The 18,045-nt window shown below is 30.2% G+C and overlaps 3 protein-coding genes across 6 annotated transcripts in view; 1 reads left to right on the top strand and 2 right to left on the bottom strand.

The window, feature by feature from the left end:
- The window catches only part of LOC136989993 (dimethylglycine dehydrogenase, mitochondrial-like), a 53,629-nt gene extending 43,581 nt beyond the window's left edge, over positions 1–10,048 (bottom strand). The window contains exon 1 of one of the 3 annotated variants that reach the window (XM_067288305.1): positions 9,885–10,048. In XM_067288305.1, the coding sequence (XP_067144406.1) occupies positions 9,885–10,003 (119 nt within the window). In that variant the 5' untranslated portion in view covers positions 10,004–10,048. Of the gene's footprint in view, positions 1–7,113; positions 7,284–9,884 lie in introns of those variants that run through there. The other 2 variants (XM_067288303.1, XM_067288304.1) reach the window with 2 other exon arrangements.
- A 1,101-nt stretch (positions 10,049–11,149) lies between these two features.
- LOC136990240 (betaine--homocysteine S-methyltransferase 1-like) lies at positions 11,150–13,719 on the top strand. Its single transcript, XM_067288630.1, has 8 exons — positions 11,150–11,289; positions 11,504–11,642; positions 11,728–11,846; positions 12,249–12,440; positions 12,524–12,671; positions 12,754–12,936; positions 13,015–13,243; positions 13,314–13,719. Exons 1-8 carry the CDS (start codon positions 11,275–11,277, stop codon positions 13,489–13,491), a joined length of 1,203 nt encoding a protein of 400 aa, XP_067144731.1. The 5' UTR covers positions 11,150–11,274; the 3' UTR covers positions 13,492–13,719.
- Positions 13,720–14,029: 310 nt separating this feature from the next.
- LOC136990015 (solute carrier family 12 member 2-like) overlaps positions 14,030–18,045 on the bottom strand; it is an 80,746-nt gene continuing 76,730 nt past the window's right edge. For both annotated transcript variants that reach the window (XM_067288336.1, XM_067288337.1), the window contains 4 exons: positions 17,401–17,487; positions 17,019–17,121; positions 14,489–14,556; positions 14,030–14,418 (listed from right to left, as the gene is read on the bottom strand). In XM_067288336.1, the coding sequence (XP_067144437.1) occupies positions 14,283–14,418; positions 14,489–14,556; positions 17,019–17,121; positions 17,401–17,487 (394 nt within the window). In that variant the 3' untranslated portion in view covers positions 14,030–14,282. The remainder of the gene's footprint in view (positions 14,419–14,488; positions 14,557–17,018; positions 17,122–17,400; positions 17,488–18,045) is intronic.

Below are 18,045 nucleotides of genomic sequence, written 5' to 3'. Positions count from 1 at the left end.
ATGCATGCTAGTTCCTCTGTAATCCTCTGTGATACAGAAGTTTTCGTCAACACCTCTTATAAATATTAGCAACTGTGCAGTATCATTTATATCAGAGCTTTCATCCATAGTAATTGAGCAGAATTTAAATTGGCCAATCTTTGATTCCAACTGTGATAATATGTTTTTATCTATTGCTTTGATTCTAGAAGTCACTGTTTTCCGAGATAAGCTTATTATTTCAAAATCTTTTCTTTTGTCAGGACATAAAATATCGCAAACTTTGAGCATGCAGTGTTTAACAAACTCTCCATCAGAGAGAGCTTTGTTACTTTTAGCAATATTGTATGCTACAACATAACTTGCATGTGTAGCTGCTTGCTGAGAACTATTTCCTTTCTTAAAAATACTTTGCTGACCTGATAGTTTTTTGCGTAAATCTTCTGCTTTTTGTTTCCTTTCTTCTTCGGTCATGGCTCCAACCTTGACATCGTTGTGCTTAGAGTTGAAGTGTCGTGAAATGTTATATTCTTTGTAGACTGCTACAGTTTCGTTGCAGATGAGACATAGTGGTTTATCCCTAAAAACTGTGAAAAAGTACTTCCAAGTCCATTCATCTTTGAAAACACGACACTCAGAATCAACTTTACGTTTCTTAGATAACGTCTTAGGGCTAAAATTTTTTACCATATGCAGAGAAAAACTAGCAAACCACAATGCTAAGACAGGTCTGAATCAAGAAACGTGTTTCGACATCTAGCCACGTTGCCAGCAGCCAGTGCCTCTCACTCTCAACATAACATTTCAATATCTAGGATAAGTCAATAAATTTGTATGTCGTCATTGATATAAAATGAAAGAGAAGAGAAAAGAGAGAAATATTTATTTTTCTTATAGCCTGTATTCTTTTTTATTCGTCAGATTAGGAATAATGTCGCGCAGGCCGGATAGAACATTTCAGGGGGCTGCATCTGGCCCGCGGGCCGTAGTTTGCCCATCACTGCTCTAGATGATTATAAAAAACATCATTCTAACGGTCCAAGTAGGAAGCCAGTTTAGTTCAGCACCTGAAGCAGGCCTTGAAGGCCGAAAACGTTTGGAAGTTTTTAGTTCAATTACTGGTAATAAAGGTTTTGTTTGTGACAGTTCATTTCTCATGCCAATATTTCTAATTAGAAGACTGTTAGATTATAAAAAAGTTTTTATGAATTCTGTTTGGAAGAATAAAATTATTATTTTAATCTATCAGAGCTATTATGTAACTATTATAGCTACATTATTAAGAAAACATATTATGTGTTGGATCAATACAGTGTTTTCAAAAAACACTGTAGGCCTATGCATCCAACACATTCAAAATGTTAATGTCAACTCTCAAAATATTAATTTCTGCATGCCATAATTTCATGAAAATTAAACTGTATTTTTCAAAATGGGCGAGATATTAGGCAAACTTTTCCTATTGTCGATGGAAATTAAATGTGCTTATAAAATCTGCAATAGGCGATTTCTATCAGATCAAAGTAAAGCGAATAGAAATTAGACACTCGGATTCATGATATTTAATGTTTATAATAGAATATTTTGAATAAATAATGGCTGTATTTATAATGAAATCGAATCGTGTCGTTACGTAAAATAGTTACACGACTGGAATAATTAAAGTGTTTATATTTTTTAAAAAGTTATTGGAATTGCCGATGTTATTAAACATGCAAAAAAATATATTTTTTGTACTTTGTTCGGATTCCCAAGCTCTTAGCAACAAATTTCCTTTTATCAATGCAAAGTCTACTTTACGATAAGTTAATATGACGTGAGCAAAAAGTTTTATGGCTGTCATTTGACGAAACAGGAGAGTGACCGATAGAATTCAGATCGGTCACTGCTACTACACTAATGTTATCTACATGTACTGTACTTTTCGAGTAGGTGCGAAAAAAGTCGAAACTATAACATTTGAACCGTAAAATAATTGGATGTTCTATCATACAGCGATAGAGAGCAAGAAACAATTACAGATCTACCGAGCGAGCCTTCATTAACGCTAATAAACTGCAAGAAATTCGTCACACATTGTAAATACTGTATAGAATTTGCTGTTTTTAGCCAAAATGACAAATTCCTCCCGAAAAATGGAATTTCATATTTGTAAAAATATTTATTAGATGCGGGAAAATAGTTTAGAGAATATAAAAATAATTTGTAAAACAATACAACATCGGAAATGAAAGTTATCTATTCCCAAACAGAAGTTTAATCAGCACGTGATCACGTTTTATTGACAAGAAAAAGCATCGTCAATTTTTATATAACACGCTTCTAAAATAATCCTGCTGCGAGAGTAAAGAAAAATACCTTTTAAAGAATTGAAAATACACTGAACTTCCGATTATCCGTGTTAATTAGTGCATGTGTGTACATGAAAAACCGGAAAACACGGATAATCCATTTAAAACATATTCAATAGGGCAGAAACAATCCTTAAAAACAATAAAAACTGAAACTTAAAATTGTTGTCCACTAGTTCTTCGTCTCTGATAAAAGGTAGTCGAAGAGTAAAGCAATCCAACAATTTTAAGGTTTTAATTTTTACTGTTTTTTCGGATAATCCAATCATTAACAGGTAAACACTAAACACACTATACAGTATTGTACATACAATTCTTTACACGAATAAAATTACAACTGAGACGAACATGTTACAGTACTGCCATAAACATACACTGACGAGTCAAGATCTCGCAATCCCCCAAACTTTGCCTACTGCATAGCGATATAAAAAAGGATATATATACACACACAGTATACGTACGATATACAGTACACACACACACACACACACGAGTAGAATTATTGGCATATCTAAAAGAAAAAGACCACGTTCATCTCTTCAACATTACAATTATATTCGTGATTACGTTTGTTTAATAATCAAACGAACACTCTCTTCTGAACAAATTCACTGAATCCACCATTAAAAATGAAATTTCAAATTTACATTTCATGTAAACATATCGAAGTCTGAAACGGTGTTTTATTTTTCACACTGTTCGCTATTGTCTGTAGAGTAAAACCTCAGACTGTAGATTTATATTTCGGTTCTAGAATATTCAGAGGGTATTTACGTTCCTAAATTATTAGTTCCCATTGATACTTATAGGTCTTATTGTCGTTTTTGGGTATATGATTCGGGTTTATTATATATGGAACTTATTTTTATAGATTAAACTAGCTGCATGTGACTGGCGTTGTTCGAGTATTTGAGGCGGTTGAGGATTGGTGACAAACAATGGTCTTAGTAACTAAAATGTACATTTATTTACTTCAGTATTTACAACAACGAAACCAAAACACACAGTTAACACAGGAGATGGAACCCCGACAAGTCTATCCTGTAGACTTAACATTGTACCTTTGCCACTTCTCCGCTTGAACCATTGCACCTTTCTTACATGTCTCTTCAGCAACATTATCTACAGGATAAGAGCTTTCATTCGATACCCAAACCGTATTTTTAGCTCTAGCCGTTTACCCGAACTGAAATCTTCTTTCATTTAATATATAAATTGAGAAAATATATAATGTAGAAAGGATTTAATCTGGGTAACTTCCAAGTTTTCAATTAAAAACACTTTGGATAGCACAAGTTTTGATAATATAGTAACGAAAATAAGTATCTTTGCATTTTTTTAATCTTTATTTAGCAGTGGGATAATTTGAAAAATATAACCGATATGCAAAAAAAGAGCAACAAAAACACATCTTCGATTATTGGTAATTATTACGAAGCGATAAACGGCGAAGGTCGATGGCAGATGACGTAATAGGACGAGGATGTTTACAGAAAATTGACGTCAATTCACAAATATCCTTCGTCGCTTCTCTGATAATTATAGGAAGAAATTTTGTAAACTATTATTACTTTTATTTCGATAATAAATAATATCTTGTTTAATATCGAATCATTTTAGAAACATTCATTAGATAAATGAAATCCTTACTTTTAAATCGATTCTCTTTTCGTTTCTGAAGGAAATCTATTATTTACATTTACAGAAAACAATTCTATCATTTGTAATATTGAGGCTTATAATAAATGTTAATAAATACAATTAATAAAAGAACTATCATCTTGGTATTTGCAGTGGCATGTTTTAGTATCTTGGGGTCAATGCGAATTTGAATTAGGAGGTCCCCCATGTACAGTGCTAATTTCAGACATTTTTCTTTGGAGGGAAATGTTTTCTTATATAGGATTGGTTTGGGGCACCAGGCAATTGCCCTTTTCGCCCATAGGATAACGCGCCATTGAGTTTTTAGAAGTGTTTTGTGTTAAAGTTTATCAAGAGATTGTATTTTCACTATTAAATCATTATAAAATTTTAACTTTCACCTCTTATTTGTATTATTTTTCTTTAAATATGATTTTTAAAGTTTTTTTTACAGATTATATTCCTTACAGTTTTTGAGTTTATTTTCAAATTTTGAAGAGAAATTCTGTTTTAATTTATTATAAAAAACAAAAACATGGTTAACAATCTTATATAAATTCATCAAAGTTTTGGTTGGCTTATATAATAACAGAGATAAAAACCAACGATAGATATTATAATCTAAACAAGAGAGTAACTTTGATCTTTCTGATAGCAAAACCGAAACAATTAACAATTAATTGTTTATGTTTCTGTTAAACATTTTATAATTGTTTCTTTCGGAAATAAATTAAAAGATTGAAATATAAAAAGAAAACTATATTTGATTTACACCATTTCTCCAAATATTAAATTTTGCATTTTAGAAACAGAGTTTCGAAAGTTTTCGAACTCCGCTTCGTAGGCATTAAGAGGGCCTAATTAATCATATTCATTACGGGTAGCTGATAGTCCCGATATATCAGGAACACGCTCTTCATGAAAACTTCTTGGAATTCCCTACCGGATTTGATCCCAGAGCCTTCAGAACGGCAAACTGACGCTTTTATCGCTTCGGATCTGTATATTGAGTCAGAATAATTAACTTTTCGATTCAATTTTCAATAAAATGCCAAAAGAACTCTCGTCATTTAGCTCAGTTTAAGTTTGGATTGATGGAATAACACATACAACGCGAGGGTGATCTCCCGGGAGGACTTTCTGATCCTATTTAGATGTTAGACACGTGAGGAAAATTCTACGTGGTCAGCCATTTGATCAGACCCAAACGTTTTAGCGATCCAGTATTCAGAGATTATTCAGTGGTCATGGGCCCTTCAGCTGGAGGGTCATCTTAATAGTGGAAATGATTGGTTTATTTGGTTACGGCAACGCGACACGTGGGCGATCTGTCGAGAAGGAATGACTCCCGGGAGGACTTTCACAAGAAAAATGGCACCTATTTAAGTGTTGCAAACTTGAAGAAAACCCGGAAAACGCCACGACCAACTACGAGTGTTCAGTGCTTCTATGTACCGGGCCACTGGTGGGCTCTAGTAGAAATATACTGTATCTTTAGAGAAAAACATCCAATGACTGAGTGGAGTGGATGAATAAAAAGTATTTTATTAAGGATTGAAAATTTGAACAAGATATATATATAGGGAGAGTGTGAACTAATAGTAGGAATTTAATAAAAATGAATCGACCCGAACTCGCATTCGGCATCCACAGAACAGAAGAGTGGACATGGTGCAGCACCCGGCCGCTTAAATTTATGCAATTAAATTTGATTTATTTCATTCCAGATTATGATTATTATTATTCACCCCCAAGCTAACTTAAAAAAAAAATCAGTAGCGGATCTACTACTATAAACTATATAACTTCAATATTATCGCAATGTTTATATATCAATTATACATGAAATATTAGAATAGCAAGATATGATTAGGCTCTATAATTATGTTGGAGTTGCAAATTTTTGTGGTATTTTGAGAAATCTTTATTACATATTTAATCTAGAAAATGTTTTATCGCGTTTATCGTGCGTCCAGTAATTATTATATAAAATATCATATAATCTTAAGAGCATTTCGTGTCCGTAGATTAGCCGTAGTATTAATCCGCGAAAATAACATTAGTCTTTTTTTTTACAAAATATTATTTAAAACCCCTATAAAACCGAGCATCGAGGTCAAAACAATAGCGAGGTTGAGGCCGAAGTTTTAAACGCGAAAACGTGTACGTCGGACGTTCGGCGCAGCTTTCCTGTAAGCCTAGAAGTTCGACAATGGCGTTTGCAATGTCGAGCGTGATTCCACTGACTTTCCAAACGCCATTTTGTCAAACTTCTAGGCTTACAGGAAAGCGGCGCCGAACGTCCGACGTACACGTTTTCGCGTTTAAAACTTCGGCCTCAACCTCGCTAATATAAAATTATTTAGACTGCTGTTCCTGACTTAAGAATATTCCATTTATACTCGATTCTAGACTAGCCGAACCAGCTGATCTATTTAATCCAGTCTCAGAGGTGCTGAGAGGATTAGAGGAGTGGACAAAGGAGTAAGTAGCTCTGTGCCCGGAGGAAGTACCTATACAACTTTTTTCCGATTACTTACTCTATTTTAAAATAAAGTTAATTTGCTAAAAGGGTCTTCAACATGTATTTTGCCCTAGATCCCTCCTATTACCTTCTAGGCTGCTCTGCAGAGGAAACCCAAAATTAATCGTTTACGTTAGGAGTGGATTTCATTTCACTTCTCGTAGATCCTTTACATTACACATAAACCACTGATAATACAAGAGAATTACTATTAGTGTCATATAAATAATAATAATATAGAAGGAGAGTAATCGATATATCTTATATAATTTTTTAACCACGTTGACACAGACGTTTAATATGAATTTTAACGTCTACTTTTCAAATTTACAGTATTTAATTGATAATATAATTGAACGTTCAACCAAACATACGAATTTATTTCAACATTTAAAAATTATTTATTGGAGCTGCGGATGACAAAAATCTTTTTTTAAGTAAGAATAGTGACATAATCATTAATTAATTAGCAAAAATAGTAACAATAATGACGTATTTATTAATTAAATAATTCGAAAAATTTAGAAAAACACTCGATAAGGTTTTATATAATTACCAAAGACGAATATCCTTGAAATAAGATAGATAAAGTAATAATATCAACAAACTCTGAACCAGAAAGAACGGAATGGTCGAGCGATATTCTATCAAATCGTCTTAACGATGTAGCAACAATTAAAAATTTCTTCAAGTACGAAAACCGGTGGTAAAGGTTACTTAAACATAACTTAATATCGACGCAATAACGAAGGACGATCGAAGATAGTTATTTCTTTTATCGTAAACTTTAGTTATTCTGCTAGAAAATTTTTTATATTTCGTACAATAAATTTTCAAATATATTTTAGTTTATTTCCTTAAAATTACAGTCGACGAATCGTATTAATATGCCAGCTTTAAAAACTGCAATTTCCAATTTTATTTTATAAACACGATAAAGTAAACATTCTGCCTATTTTGCAGCATGTAGAAGCTGCAAAATAGCAAATATATTGTTGCTTCTATAAGCTGCGAAATCAAATTAAATTTTTTTATTTATTTATAGTAATTAATATTCCTATTTTTAATATTACTACACTCAACTATTTTAATATAGTTTTGGCATCAGTTTGTCTCCAGATTTGAGTTTGAACGAGCTCAAATTTTCACGTATTATTGGATCTAATGTCATGCCGTGTTCTAAAATACTCGATTAGACCCAAAATGGGCCATTCTGGACACTGCTGGATTAAGGAAGTTTCCGATCTTAAGTAAAAATCGAGATTCGGGTCTCAAAAAAAAGTGTGTCAATAATTTATTTGTTATATTCACCCCTAAGTTTTCTTGTGATACTGCAAATTTACGATGCTCGCATTGTTTATTGGGCATTTAGAATTTTGCTTACTCGCGTACGAATTTATAAATCAATTTACGACTTCCTCTTAGATCCGGCCCCTAAGCAATTGCTGGGTTTTTCTACGCCCAAGTTCGATCCTAATTGTAGATTTAACCCATGACGGGCTTGAAAAAGCCCTCTAAATATCTGCAGGACGGCGTTCGGAAAGTACCAATTATTACATTTATCATTATATAGAGTCGTGCCGGTCATCTACGTAACATCTTTCGGGGAAACATTTTTTGAATTGAAATAATATGACTTCCGGTTTGAATCGGAAGTTCTTATATAGCTAATCGGGGCCTCCTATCCCTAAGGTTTCGTCTTCTGATTCCGTTCAAGAGATTAAGGAAGGGCAGACAGTGGGAATTTATAGGCCTACAATTTTTTAAATTGCAGCCCAATGAAAACCTCGGTAACAAACAGTGGAAGAGGTCATTTAAAGCCAAAACTGTTATTAACCCACCAATGAAAACCGACAACAAATGACCGATTTCCTTCTTCGATGAAAATTACTTGCAATTTCGACTTGAATTTCTAAGAAATTCGATTTAATCGACCTCATCTTTCAATATCCTGTGATAAACATTCGTCGTGAATCTCTCCGTCCTAACTTACACGGCAAGCTTTATGAAGAATTGGATTTTAAAGTGTACATTGATTCGAGTTTCTAATCTTTGACCTTAATTTATAAATGTTGGTAATAAAAACTATTATCGTGTTTTTTAAATACTTTATATAAGTTACTTTACTCGAAATCTAAGTAGAATCCTATATTCAGAGATACTAAAACATAAAAAAAGTGCATCTACATTTGAGTAAATACGGATTAAACTTCATAAATCTCTTATATTTATATATAAATTAATATAATAATATAGGCTACAAGTTGCCTTATATTTTAGTTTTAAGGAAATGAATGCTTTTTAAACTCGTTCAGTGCCTTAAAACTTACAGCCTATTATACCGTATAGGCCTATAAATAGAATTATGCAACACTTGCAAGCGTACACATACATTGCTCATAAATAAAACTGTAATTTCAATATATTTAGGCTATATTAAAAAAAAATACTGCGTCAATTTTTTAAAATCAAATCCTTAATTAAAATTAAATCAAAATAAGATTTCGCATATATAATATTTAGGCCTATATTTCAACAGTCTGAACATTGCAAATATATTATACCGTCGACACTAATCCGACATCCGACACTTCTTGGAACGGTTAAAAACTTAAAACATTAAACCTATAGAAGTTAACTCGATAATCCGACATCCGTCTACTCCGAATTCTGACGTTTTCACGAAACAATAGTTTAAAACAGGTAATATTTCCTTTCTAATCCGACAATCGCCTAGGGAATGTCTAATGCATGTTTACTCTGTTTTGTCAAAGGCCCCAGGGTTGTTACTGTCAATCCAGTGCTTACAGATTACCAATACAAAGTGTCACAAACAAAAACAGTGAAGAAATAGTTGCAATAGAAGATTATCAGATCGGGAAGATAATTTAACAATTACAATGATTTCGACACGAGATAAGACAGAAACAATAGGCTAATTATCTCAGTGAAGCATTAAAATTAATAAATAAATTTGTTTTGTTTTCTGAAGATTAAAAGCAGACATTGAAAAAAGGTGAATTAATTGAATTTATTTAAGAACTTTTAATGTTTCAGTAATACGACACAATGCTTACTTCACAAGTGTCGGATTAGAGAAATTCAATTGTATTACCATATAATAAATAAAAACATAATATACATATATTAGGCTATATATTTGCATCCATGTAGCGTACACAAATATATATATATATATACACACACACATACACTTTTAAAAGGCTATCTAATTTTTAACAGACCTTAATTAATTCGAAATACTACAGAACATAAATTTAAGCAAGGATAAATGAAAAAATATATATATATATTTCACAACATTCGTTAAAAGTTCGAAATATTAAAATCGAAATATGAACTTTATACAATTGATAAATTATTACCCTCGATCTTCATTTCTTCCATTCGCTGCCGAGACGTAAGGACGAAACCGGGGATTTCGAGAATTCCTATACAAAAATCTTCCACGAAAAAGGCTGAAGGATTCTCTAATTAATCTCATCCTCGTCCTTCACGATTTTTAAGTCGAGTTTAGTGAGGAAAAAAAACCTCGAAGACCACCACGTTATCTGCAAAAATAACCATATTTTATCTGACTTTGCAATCATTTGATAGGACACGAGTATAAACAAATTCATTTTCTTAAATACAATTAAGAATTATTCGTATTAAATTAAAATATTTTAATATATATATATATATATATATATATATATATATATATATATTTCTTTTAAACTTCTAAATCACCTTCTCCTGCAATCCCTATAAGTGTTTTTAGGTTACAAATGCTTACAGTTTGGTACCTTTTTGTTTTTTTAATCGTAGAGTTACGTAATAAATGAGTGCAAACTGTCCCGGGGCCACCAAGGTTTATTTTAACTTATATTCTGAAGGCTGTTTTTGTCTGCCATTGAACTTGCTGGTGAAAAAAAAAAACAAGTTAAAGGTCATTCGAGTTTTAGATTACTCCAACATACCAGTATGACGCAACACAAGGCTATAGTTAAAAAAACAAGCCAAAAACTTTACAATTTAAAGTGTTCGTAAATTTGTAAAAATACCACCAAAATGGCGGCTTTAAATTCTAATAAATTTAAAAAAATAATAAACTTAACATCTTTTATGTATTAAATTTTAAAACAACGTACAAATAATGTGAATCTCCATATTTCTTTCTTGAATTTATTTTAAAAAATATATAACGTTTATAGGTTTTAAATATCAATTTTAACTTAAAATAACGAATTAAAATGCTGAAAATAACAATTCTACCTTCGTAATTGTTATATTTATAATCTAAAAAAAAGTAGAATGCCAATTAGTAAAATTGAAATTAACCAAATCTAAACAATAATCATCATCATCGTCATCATTTATTTTTCAAAATAAAAAAGTACGTCAATAAGATCTTCGACACGATAACTGTTATTGAAAGATAAACTCTTAACGTTGACAAGCGGAGGATCTACTAAAATCAGCGAGGGTAGATTGCATTTTTCATGATGGACTGCGACAAATTTTGACAAATTCATGAAGTTGATCGAAATTTCACTCTTTGCATGCGAATCGATATAGGATATTGCTCCCCTCATGCAAAAATCCGAAGATTTTAAGTCATGGCAAAGGCGTATAATTAAAATCGACCACGTGGTTCGACACCTGTAAAAGCTATGGTTAAAGCGCTATCACGTGTTCGCGCAGCGTATAAATTTCCCGCCAAATTTTGCAGACCAACGAAGTCGTCCGAGAAGTTGCTTGTTTCCCATCACAATGTCCCAACACAAGGTAAGTTTTTTTTTATTTTATTTTGGGCGTTACGTTATCGTTCGAAAACGAAATCTGTTACGTTTAAGTTCCTAATTTTGGAAAACGACGAGTTTTGTTTTCTTTTTTGGCAACGAGTCAGTCTCCAAAACGCGTAACGGTAATTAGATTTAAGATTTACGAAGTTACGCTGGGAAATGTTACGCAGTGTGTTCACACTTTGAAAATGTTGCAGGTTAAGAAAGGTTTGCTGCAACGCTTGAACGAGAGCGTAGTTATTGGTGACGGAGGTTTCGTGTTTTCGTTGGAGAAACGTGGTTACGTTAAAGCCGGTCCTTGGACCCCCGAAGCTTCTGTCGAACATCCCGAAGCAGGTAAATCAACATAGTAACTAATGAAAATAATTTATTATTTCAGAAATTATTACAATTTTTTTTAAATTTATTTATTTGTTTACAGTGAGACAGTTGCATAGAGAATTTTTGAGAGCAGGATCTGACGTTATGCAGGCGTTTACTTTTTATGCCAGTGACGATAAACTTATTAACAGGGGAAATCAAGCTGGAAAGAAATACACGGTGAGTAAATCTTAAACAATTTTTTAATTATTGAACCTTGCTGAAATGTGTCTGTTGTCCTTTTGTCTGGATAGCAAATCATAACACCGTTATGAGTTCTGTTTCATTCTGTAGGGAATTCTTATGTTTATTCAAATAAAGTCGTGTCAAGTTCTAACAATGCACTACTACTGAAGTAAGATTTCGTTCTGAATGAAAAAAAATAAACAATGAATTCTAGCTATTTGTGGGGAAAAAAAACAAATTTCTTTGAGATATTTCAAGAAATTTTTTGAAAAAACAAACATTCTTGGGAAATTGTGTATTCTTAAAATCTAAAAATGAAATTTATTTCAAACTATTCTTTTTTCCAATGTAATCCTCAAAATTATTGGAATTATTTTGTTAATTTTTTTATTTCAGGGCAAGGATATTAACAAAGCAGCTTGTGAATTAGCTAAAGAAGTGGCTGATGAAGGGAATGCACTAGTTGCTGGTGGTATTAGTCAAACACCTTCCTACTTAAGTGGAAAATCCAAAAGCGAGGTTCAATCCGAATTCAGAAAACAGATTCAAGTATTTTTGGATAACGAAGTAGATTTTCTCATTTGTGAGGTAACCGTCGAAGATTACTTACAATCCACTCCATTCAACAACAATTATTAGATTTTCTATTTTAAAATTTATTTTTTCATCAGTACTTTGAACATATCGAAGAAATAGAATGGGCAATTGAAGTATGCAAGGAAACTAGTTTGCCGGTCGTATCTAGTATGTGCATAGGTCCGGATGGAGATCTCCACAATGTAACGGTTGGCGAATGTGCTGTAAGAATGGCAAAAGCTGGTAAATATTTATTGGATATCTCGATCAATTTTCGGTAAAAAGTTTCATTTATGTAATGAAGTTCTTTTTTTTTTATTTTAAGGTGCTGATGTTGTAGGTCTGAACTGCCATTTTGATCCATTTGTATCATTAAATACTTTAAGAATGATGAAAGAAGCAATCACAAAAGCTGGTTTGAATGTTCATTTAATTGTACAACCTCTGGGCTTTCATACACCAGATGCTGGAAAGCAAGGTTTTATAGATCTTCCAGAATTTCCTTTTGGTAAAAAAATAAACTATTATATTCTTTCATTTTATTAAACTTTTCTATTAGTATATATGATGATTTTTTAATATAAAGCTCTCGAACCCCGTATTTGCACCCGTTGGGATATGCAAAAATATGCACGGGAGGCGTACGAATTAGGCGTTCGTTACATTGGTGGCTGCTGTGGATTCGAACCTTACCACATTAGAGCAATTGCAGAAGAATTAGCTAAGGAAAGAATGCAACTACCCGAAGCTTCGGAAAAACACGAACCTTGGGGCGAAGGTTTAAAAATGCATACTAAGCCATGGGTTCGAGCAAGGTATTTATATAATTGTTCTGGATTTACAAGATCGAAAAATAAATCACTAAATTTTTTCTTTCCTTTCCAGAGCTCGCAAATCCTATTGGGAATCATTAAATCCGGCTACTGGTAGACCGTATTCGGCATCTTGTTCAAAGCCTGCCAATTGGGGAATCACTGCTGGCTCAAAAGAACTCTGTCAGCAAACTGAGAGCACTACTGCTGAAGAATTAGAATGCGTCTTTTCTTACATGAAAGTTAAATAGGATGCTACACCACCATTTACCTCGGCAGAGATGGTGTCGATTATGCAAACTGAACACAATGTGTTCGATAAAAAACATTCATACTTTTTTGTATGTATATCTATATGATGATTTATAAAGGAATCCAATTCACTTCATTTATTTTGTAGCAAAAACTTTTAATTGATGTAATTTCCAATTTTAATATAAAAATGGTTTTGGTAATAAAATAATTAAGACTATCAAAAAGTTTATAATTTATAGTGATCATATCTACAATTCAGATTAATTTACATATGCTATTTATGAAAATAAGCAATATACATATATATATCTACATTTTAATGGGTATTTGGAAGACATTTTAACCCATTTGTTACACAGTACCAATATTTTCATTCTCAATTTGATGAAATTTTTGTTAGTAAAAAAGGACAAGACAAGAGGTTATTTTCCCTCTTCAATTTGACGAGGATCAATTTTCCCTCATCAATATTTAGATTTAAAACAAACTAATAATTAAATTTCTTTATAAAATATTAAATGAATAGAAAAAAAAATGAAATATATTACAACATAATGGAATAGGCTACTAATGAAATCAATGTGATGAATTTCCAAATGAATAGGTTATTTGGTGACTATTTAGTCAAGATTAGAAAGCTCCAATCCTTAAAAAAAAAACACATTGTTCATTTGGCAATTAACAATTAAGTAAATGAGAATAAGTTAAAGTTCAGACTGTTGCTATTATGGTTACAATCTGGGGTAGGAACTCTGCAAGATCTCTTCTGTATTTATAGAGCAATCTTCTATGAGTAAAAAGTTAATACACTTGTTTGGTTTCCTCTAATCAGTAAAAAAGGTGGCATATCTCTGGTTAGCATTTCTAACCAGGCCATGTACAAAGGTGCTGAACAGGTACTCTTACGAGGCATTGGAAGCGTCCTGAAATTTTAACTCAAAGTTAGAATTTTATAATAAATTTTAGAATGTGAATACAGGAATGTCTACATACATCACAATGAGAGCTGCTTCGTTTGAATGCTGCAGAAGTAATTCTCTCAATCGCATATGCCTATTACTCTAAAATAGAAAAAAAAACAGTTAAATATTAAATATTAAAAACAATTGAAGTGCTTAAAAAGATAACACAATATTAAAAATATTAAGATAACATTTAGCAAAATTCATTACACAAATGATTTTTTTCTCTTGTTTAAGTTAAAAAAGTATATAATAATTATAGTTATAAAACAGAGATGAAGCAATAGCAGTTTTATTGATCTATCAGCCAACAACTGATTTCTTTTGATTTAGATATTCTATTTAATAAAAAAGTATAGAAAAAACAAAAATATAAATATTTTTAAGTTTCATATCATTAGTTAACTAGACTGGAGAGAGAATACAACTTTAAACCAACTGAATCTAGTATCTCTTCAATCTATCTATTTGTTCTCATGATGCATGTATAGCCTAAAAGCAGTAGATATGATCTTTATCAAAAATTTGTTTAAACTTTTTGAAACTTATTTTGAATTTATGTATTCTAATGACATTGTAAAACTACTGTCAGGTTAATTTATAAGATAAAATAAATTTGTAATTTTATTAAAGTAATGAAACATATAGGAAGAATAATAATCTCTTAAATTACTAATTTGATAATTTATTTGTTACTTATAAAACTTTTACTGTTACTTTTTTTTCATTTGAACTTTTATCACTAACATTTTAATAAGCTTAATTTACAATGAAAATTTCCATTAAAAAAAATTCAAAATTTATTATAAACTTTCAAAATAAAAATTTGTTTATCATCATGCAATAAAATAAATTAAAAAAAGCATCATTATCAGAAAAATTTCTATTTTTGATATAATATATTTAATATAAAAAGCTAATAATAAAAATTATAAAAACATTTGTCAGTAAAGTAAAAAGCCTCAATTATTTTAATAATAAATAAACAGACTTAATTATTTTACTCAAAAAAGTAGCGGTTCTGATCATCATCATCAAAAACTTTTAAATTATTCCATTAATTTAATGATAAAGTTTGAGCTGTACAACTTTCAATGACATGAAAATAATATCAACTTAATCTGAAGAAATATAAAAATTCAACTGAATAATCAAAAACTAACTAAAAATACTATTTTCTTTTCTGTTAAAATTATAATAATACCAAAAGTCATTTAATATGCTATTAAAGATGATAATCTCTTGAAAAGGTCAATTATTGAAATTATAAATCATTTTGATTTAGAATTTTTTTTTTAACAAAACTAAAAAGTATATTTTTAGAATTTTTATAATGGTTTGTTTTATTTATTTAGTTAGTGAATAGGATGGCTGGTGCCAAAAAGTCACCTTTAAAAATATAAAACAAAACCATGTCACAGTATCTTACACATACAGCAAAATTTAAAAAAAGTTTTGCATTTTAAATGCTAATTTCTTAATTGATTTTTATTACTACTTTCATTTTAAAAAGTTATTAATTAATTTTTTAATTTTGATTAATTTGATATATGTTGCCTTATAGTTTTTGTTTAAATTTTATATAGAATTTATAAATCTTATTATTTCTTTTTTCTCCCAAAGTTAAAAAAAAAAGATCACATCAAGATAATGCATTTAAAATATTAACAGATGCTGTCATCTTATGCTACTATTCTTACATCACTGCATTAAATGAAACATTAAATAACCAGAAGTCAGATAATCAAGACTATACTGTATTTATAAAAATTTGCTTTACATAATTTACACTTTCAATAGAGAATCAAAAGAATTTACATTAAATAAAATCATGTCTTATGTTGTGTTAAATAATAATTTTAGCAATTGTTTCTATAAAGAATGAGATTTAATTGATTATCAAAACAAATGAATCTCTCATTTTTTACATTTATATTAGTCACTAAATTTTTATGATTTCTTTGAAAAACAAAAAAATGATAAAAAAGTTAATTCTATTTAAAAAATGAAAACATTTGTTGCTGATTACATTTAAATAGAATATTTAACCATCACTTTTAATTAAAAATAACAAAAAATATAAAAAAAAATTTTATGAATTTTCTAAAAGCACTTTTTTTCATATTTATACCGATTATAAAAAAGATTTCACAATTAAAATACACTGTAAAATTTAAAATTCTAATTGGCCAATATCAATTATTAATAATTATTAATAAACCTTATACTTTGAATTTCATTTGCATTAGAATTTGTAGAACTGCAGATCTGTAGAAAGGAATTTCTCACAGAATTTAAGGATATCACAAGCTTATTTAATTTATTATAAATTTGTTATTTTTGCAATTCAAAAGACCATTTTAAATAATTTAAAAAACATTACTGTAATTTTTTTCTATTTAGTCATCTTTACTATTACTTTAAAAAAATCAAATTTAACAAAAATTATACAAATGAAACTTTGAATGCTTAAAAAGATGATTAGTCTAACATTTTGCAATGAACTTTAACTTATTCAGTATTAATATTAAAATAACAATAAAACTGATAATACTAAGTACCTTATCTTTCAATGCTAATAATTCTGCTTCTGTTATAAGAGAGTTATCTTTGTTTTCTGTATTGTGTTTCCACTTTTGTATGATATTTTCAAATTCTTTTTTACTAGAAATACATATTAGGTATATTAAATTAATAATTTTAATATTTTTTAAAATTTAGTGTATGGAGCAAGAAATTAGCGAGGTTGTGGTTGAAGTTTTCGACGCAAAATGTGAATGTAGGATGTGATAATGGCATTTGGAATGTCAAAAGCATGATTCCACTGACATTCCAAAAGCCATTGTCAAACTTCTAGGCTTATAAGAAGGTGGCACTGAACGTCCTACATTCACATTTCGTGTTGAAAACTTCGGCTGCAACCACACTATTATGTATTCTTACCTGGAATCTTGTGGTGATTTTGTAACATCTGGTATCACAGTTACATCAGAATAATCAATTCTGAATTTACTAAGTAAAGCAGCCATACTGCAATAATATAAACAAGTTGTTAATATATAAAATATTTAAGAGTAAAGCATTTCATAATTATATGCACACTTGTACAGAAACTTTTAGATAAATTCAAAATATTGAAGGTTTCTAAGTATTGGTCTTCAAGGTAACACTTTTTTAAAAAGGCACAAAGTTTAATGTACCCAAAATACAAATGAATTTGAGTTATCTGAAATTTTCATTTATCTGAAAGATCCCTGGTCCCATCAAGTTTGGATAATTGAGTTTTCACTGTATATATTTTGGTACAAAAAGTAAATTACTTTTTATTTCATTTTTAAAAAAAACTCTTTAAACAATATTTTTAGTATAAATTTTTTGACAAAATAGGTTGAAGAAAGACAGCTGTCTTGAAATACATTGTTATAATTAGAATTTTTCAGAATTTCTGAGAAGAGCAAAACAAAATTAACTTATGATGTAACAATCAGTTTTCTTCTAAACTGTAGAATTAAGGAAGTATTATTTTCATAACTTAAGAATTGTCAATCCTAAATATACAGGAACCTTTAAAAAATTTTCCAGATATAT

The sequence above is a fragment of the Centruroides vittatus genome, unplaced genomic scaffold, assembly GCF_030686945.1.
Source record: "Centruroides vittatus isolate TY-2023 unplaced genomic scaffold, ASM3068694v2 scaffold_861, whole genome shotgun sequence".
Lineage (NCBI taxonomy): Eukaryota > Metazoa > Arthropoda > Arachnida > Scorpiones > Buthidae > Centruroides > Centruroides vittatus.
This window is presented reverse-complemented; position numbering and strand designations above follow the sequence as displayed.

Coding starts and splice junctions, on each gene's coding strand:
- LOC136990240 (XM_067288630.1), top strand. Junction 11,643..11,727: donor TGTCGAACATCCCGAAGCAG/GTAAATCAACAT, acceptor ATTTGTTTACAG/TGAGACAGTTGCATAGAGAA. Junction 12,937..13,014: donor TCTTCCAGAATTTCCTTTTG/GTAAAAAAATAA, acceptor TTTAATATAAAG/CTCTCGAACCCCGTATTTGC.